The sequence below is a fragment of the Lolium rigidum genome, chromosome 3 (assembly GCF_022539505.1).
Source record: "Lolium rigidum isolate FL_2022 chromosome 3, APGP_CSIRO_Lrig_0.1, whole genome shotgun sequence".
NCBI classification, from domain to species: Eukaryota; Viridiplantae; Streptophyta; class Magnoliopsida; order Poales; family Poaceae; genus Lolium; species Lolium rigidum.
The window spans coordinates 139,948,105-139,953,336 of record NC_061510.1 but is presented as its reverse complement, the minus strand read 5'-3'; the positions used below and the strand labels follow the sequence as shown (position 1 = coordinate 139,953,336).

The following is a 5,232-nucleotide window of genomic DNA, read 5'->3' as shown; positions in this document are numbered from 1 at the left end:
CGCGCAAACGAGGAGATTCGTCCGCCACCACCGCCGCCCTCACCTAGGGATGGAAAGAAACTGCACCGCTGCTCAACCCTTTGCTCCAACTCTTAAACCTCCTCCCTGAAGCAAGCAAATCAATATATCAACCAAAACTGCCAACGCCTAGCCTGAATGCAAAGGACCACAAGAAATAACTCTGATAAATACAAAATCAAGAAAATAAAACCAACCTGCAACCCCCAAACCGTGAAGAAATAGCAACCAGGAACTCCGACCCTTATATGCAGCCTGCTTACACATTTCCTCAAACAGTTCATATGCATAGATACAAAGCACATCTACAGAAAACAAAGAACACAATTTATGGGAGTGGAGGAGAGAGAGGATGAGGCAAATCAAGAGGGGGTACCTCGAATCAGCAAAGGCATGGAGGTGGAGAGATGGGCCGGAGGAAGCTGTGGGCCGCTGCTCCATTTAGAGGGGCCAGGGATGGAGGTTGTAGAGCGTGTCCTCCTCTCCTATCTCTTCTCGCGGTGGGGAAGGCACCAGCAGCTGTGGGGGAGACATGGCTGGCTATCCAAGAGGAGCAGGAAGCGGGTGACCTTGCCCTGCTCGTGGTTGTGGAGGAAGAAGACGACCTTGGTGGCCTCAAGCAAGAGGATGGTGGAGAGGGGCTCGGCCGCGGACTCCACGCCAAGTAGCTTGGGAGAGACACGAAGTCCCCCGCTGCTCCAAACCTCGCCGGATGTCCCCCATGGAGGGCTTCCTCCTCCGCCTCCTCACCTACTGTCTCAAAAACATGGAGCTCAACTACGAAGACGAGCAGGGGACGGAGCAAGATGCGCGCGAAGAAGAGGGCGGAGAGGACCAGCGGCGGCCTCGGCGGCGCCAAGCGCGACGGAGAGGAGCAGGGATGCGCGAGTCGGCGGCGATGGGAGAGATGAGATGTGCGGGAAGTGGAGGGTCGCGAGGCGATTCGCTCGCGAGCGGATTGGGGGCGGCGGCTAGGGTTTGACGGGATTGGACGAGAAGGCCTTTTTTCTCACTGTGGGGGGATTTTTTTGTCCGGCCCAGTCTTCGTGCACCGATGCCAACCACACCTACGGCTACTGACGGGCGGGCCTGCACACTGGTGGGGCCCACGAACAGCCTCAGATGGGTAGGAAATGTCTGTTGCATGGATTTATCTAGCAGTTGTGAGCCAACAATCAACGAACGAGATTCGCTAGGCAGGAAGATCGGACGGTCCAGAATCGAGAATCGCTGTGAGGAGGCCATGGGGTTGCAGCAATTATACCTTTAGATTACGTTACATTGTTGGTGGAATTCCATCTAAATTTGAGAAAGAAGAGTCGTAGGTGTAACACATTACCTTGTGGGTGCAATTGCCACTTGAACTACGCGACCAATATTCTCAATCCTACTTTTCTATTATACTGTTTAATACGTTCGCGGAGAATTTTATAAATTTTGTCGGGATCGGGCCTAGAATAATTCCAGACAAAACCGAGCAAGAAAGTACTAATAAACAATAAAAGTTACTCCGCATCCAAAAGTACTTCAATGGCCACTTATTTATTAAAAATGGCTACTAACCCCGCAAAGAAAAATGGCTACTGGCACGAGTACAAGCAGGACATGCAGAAATAGACCCCTTGTTCTTTTTATTGCTACAAAAAGGATAGTTGGGATGTTACAGTTACAGGGAAGACAAGAGCTTCACATGCCCTAAGTAAGTTGTACGAATCCAGCTCTTTGTTACAGTTCAATACACTCTCGAGCAACTACAACTCAATTATCAAACCTTATCAGACTAGAGCCCTCATCAGACTATCATGCATCATTGGGCACCAGCAAGGTTTAAAATAGCGCGCTATTTCTCCGCTAATACCACGCAATAGCATATTTGGAGGGTCTACGCTAAATTTTAGTATTTTTGCTCGCTATGGTGCTATTTGTGAAATAGCATGATATATCGTGCTAAAACTTCATAGCGTTAGCGCGCTATTTTTTCAATCTAAGTTGCTTTCACTTTTTCGTGGTGATGAACTGCAATATGTTGGTTCCTCTTCTAGAATAGAACTTAATATCGCTAATGCTGATGATTCTTAATAAATAATTTATACTATAATATTGCCTTGTGAAATACTGATGTTAGCCTTCTGAAAAATTGGAGATCTATTTGTTGTATGTGGATGTGTATGTATGACTCAGTCATTTTTGGACTAAATATCCAACCTTTTTAGCGAAATCCTTTATTTTTCGACTATATTTGAATTTTTTTTTCAAAACGCTATTTGTAATATAGCACGCAATTAGCACGATATAGCGTCCATAGCATTTAAAGAAGGCCGACGCTATTTCATTTAGCACGCTATTTTAAACCTTGGGCACCAGAGCAGCTCCAGACCATGCATCAGCACCTTCACGTCAGAACTAACGCGACCTGTGATCTGCTCCCACTGCACCTTCTCTTGAAACTGCGGTCATGCTGCCTCTGATCGTCGCATCCCGTCCTCTTCCTGCCGTCGTGGCGTTCGCCCTGGTAGCCATACGAAGCTGTCATGTTGCCCATGGCGTCAGATTGCTGCTGGCCCATCGGGTAACCGCCGCCACCGTAAGCGTAAGGCATGCCGCCGTAGCCGTAGTACATGGAAGGATCGGCTGGCCACGGCACCCCACCAAAGAAAGCAGGATCGTAGCATGCCGGGGCAAAAGGAGGAGCGTCGTAGTAGCCGTATTGATGACCAGCATGGTTGGCGGCGCGTGCTGCCGCTGTGTCCGTCGTCTCGCGCTTCTTCTTTCTTGGCTCATGCGCCGCCGCTGGAGCCGATGTTGAATCGCTCCCATCGCTGTGCTCCGAGGCGGCGCCCATCTTGGAAGAAACTTGGCTATGTTGCGAGGTGGCCGCGACCGGGTTGCTGTCACCGGAAGCGCTGCCGGCCCTGGCGGCGAGAATGTTGGAGATGGTTGTGCGCAGCGCTGAATTAGGAACCAGCTCGTCTGCGCGCGCCTGCAACCCGCACACGCACTTGGAGTTGGCAACGATGTGGCCTCTGATGCACCTGTCGCAGAAGCTGCTGAAGCAGCACTTGCTCGTCACCACCGCGTCAGCCATCACCTTCTTGCAAATCTTGCAGTGGAGATCCGCGGGGACGCCATCGTCGTCGTCGACTGGTGCCACCGGAGCAGGCGGAAGCACCGACGTCGCCTTCCCGAAGTCGAATCTCGCGTCGCCGTTGGTGGGGCAGTGCTGGATGAAGTGGCCCGGGACGCGGCACCTGCGGCAAACGTAGCCGGCATGCGGCGCCGGCCCATGGTATGCTGCGGCACGGTGATTGTAACGAGACGGCCCCTCCCACTTGAGTGCCGCGGCGTCGATCGCCGCGCTGATAGCCTTGGCTTCGACGTCGTCCTCCGCACCCGCCGACGCGCTCGTCCTCGAGGAAGAATCCGACGAAGAACTGGCACTAACTTGCGTCGCCTTGGGTCGCTGAGTGGGTGTCGACACGATGGCGTCGGCCGGAGGCCCAGCGACTCGGCGCACCACCACCGTCGTGTTTCGCGGGACCAACGCCGTGTCGTCCGTGTACTCCTCGCCAGTCTGCGCGTCGGAGATCGCGATGCCCTCCCTGGGACCCCGGCCGCGCGTCCGGCCGTGGCCGTGGCGGCTTGTCCCCATGATTAGGCGCTTCACCTCGCCGACGGAAATGGAGGGCGCCGCGACAGGAAGAGAGAAGGTGTCCACGCCGCTCCTGTACCGGTAGTAAACCGCCATCCTTCCCTCGGAATTGAGCAGCGACGACGCAGGGAGACGAACGCACTCGCTAGCCGGAGGAGATGATGGCTGTATGTAGTAGCGCGGCGAGGAAAATATGCATCTCAGCGATCAGAGTTCATGACCTTATATCCTTGGGCAGTATGAATCCGAGAAGGTTTCGAGCCTGTCCTGAACCGCCTTTGGGTTAACTTGTCCTAGTTAGTAGTACACGGTTTCGCTTTCAGTTTCCTTCCCTAATTCGACCGCACCGGAAAAGTGCACGACGTCCGTATCTAGTGTTTATTGTCAGTCAGACCTTCCAAACATGGTTCAGCATCCGGTTGGCTTTCATGTTGGTAGGGCGAAGCCTCGCTTGGGGTTGCTCGCCTCCCGATTTGGATACTCTTCTATTTTCGTGCTTGACTTCTGGTGACGTGGTCTTTTCTTCCTTACAAAAAAAAAAACTTATTATAACCCCACAATTTTTTTTGATTTAACTTTATTCTCGGTTAGATGACATCACTCAATTTTTGGTGCATACATTATTCATGCACATTATTCATGCAGAAGGAGTTGGAACCGTGGTCTGACAATGATGGCCAAGATCTGACGGTCTGTTACGTCCACGATTTGGCGGTTTAGTGCACTGTGACACCGTCTAGTTCGGCGCTCCTGGCGTGACCGGTCCTCGTGGAGGGTTGCACTATGTGATGCTTTAATCCAATTTAGATGGTGACACCAAGCCTAACTAGGCAAGCTAATGTGGTTGCGCTAGCCAAATTATTCTGTGACCCATGTACTCATTAGTCATCATGTTTTCCTTGCTCCAGGACGTCGTGTTACTCCTATTCAGAAAGTAGCTACCTTCCTTGAATGCTTCCTTCCACGTTTCCACTATGCATGTTCCAGCTATGGCAAGTGCGCTGCATCATCCCATTCCAAGTGGAGGCACACCCGGGTTGGGTGTGGCAGCCGAGGAACCCGCGGCCCGTGTGTTTGCTCTCATATGCGACGAGTTTGTGTGGTACCTAATACAGCGATACCTTCTCTTTTCACCATACCTCAAAAGGACGATGCTCCATTCCGGATCATAGATCCAATGCCACACTATGTCGTCCTGAGAAAATCCCAAAAATAAGTTTGTGTGATCAAAAATCCAAAATGGCATTGAGATAGAAAAACGCCCAAATAGTATCAAGACGAAAATGCATAGTTTACAATGTCGCCTCCATTCTCAGGTTCCATCTTTGTGCCGCCACTAGTTTCCTTCGATGCCGCCCACCGCTGGGGGGGGTTAGGAGTGACTAGCAGTTGGAGTGCAGTTGCGGGAGACGTTGTGCATGTGATATGATGTCAAAGATTTGCAGCGGTGGGTCACACTAGTAAAAGAGATATGTTTGACTAGTCAGCGGGACACGCTTGACTAGTCTTTATAATGGGACCTGTTGTAACATCACATCGAAGGTATTTTGATGTTCCTGTTCACC

The 5,232-nt window shown here is 51.6% G+C and overlaps 1 protein-coding gene across 1 annotated transcript; it reads right to left on the bottom strand.

Annotated features, from left to right (window-relative positions):
* Positions 1 to 2,410: 2,410 nt before the first annotated feature.
* LOC124703787 (E3 ubiquitin ligase PQT3-like) lies at positions 2,411 to 3,763 on the bottom strand. Its single transcript, XM_047236019.1, has one exon. The coding sequence runs from the start codon at positions 3,761 to 3,763 to the stop codon at positions 2,411 to 2,413; it is 1,353 nt and encodes a 450-aa protein (XP_047091975.1).
* Between the last annotated feature and the right edge of the window lie 1,469 nt (positions 3,764 to 5,232).

What these genes read in the sequence shown, in the direction of transcription:
- LOC124703787 (XM_047236019.1), bottom strand. Translation starts at nt 3,763, where the DNA reads ATGGCGGTTTACTACCGGTACAGGAGCGGCGTGGACACCTTCTCTCTT.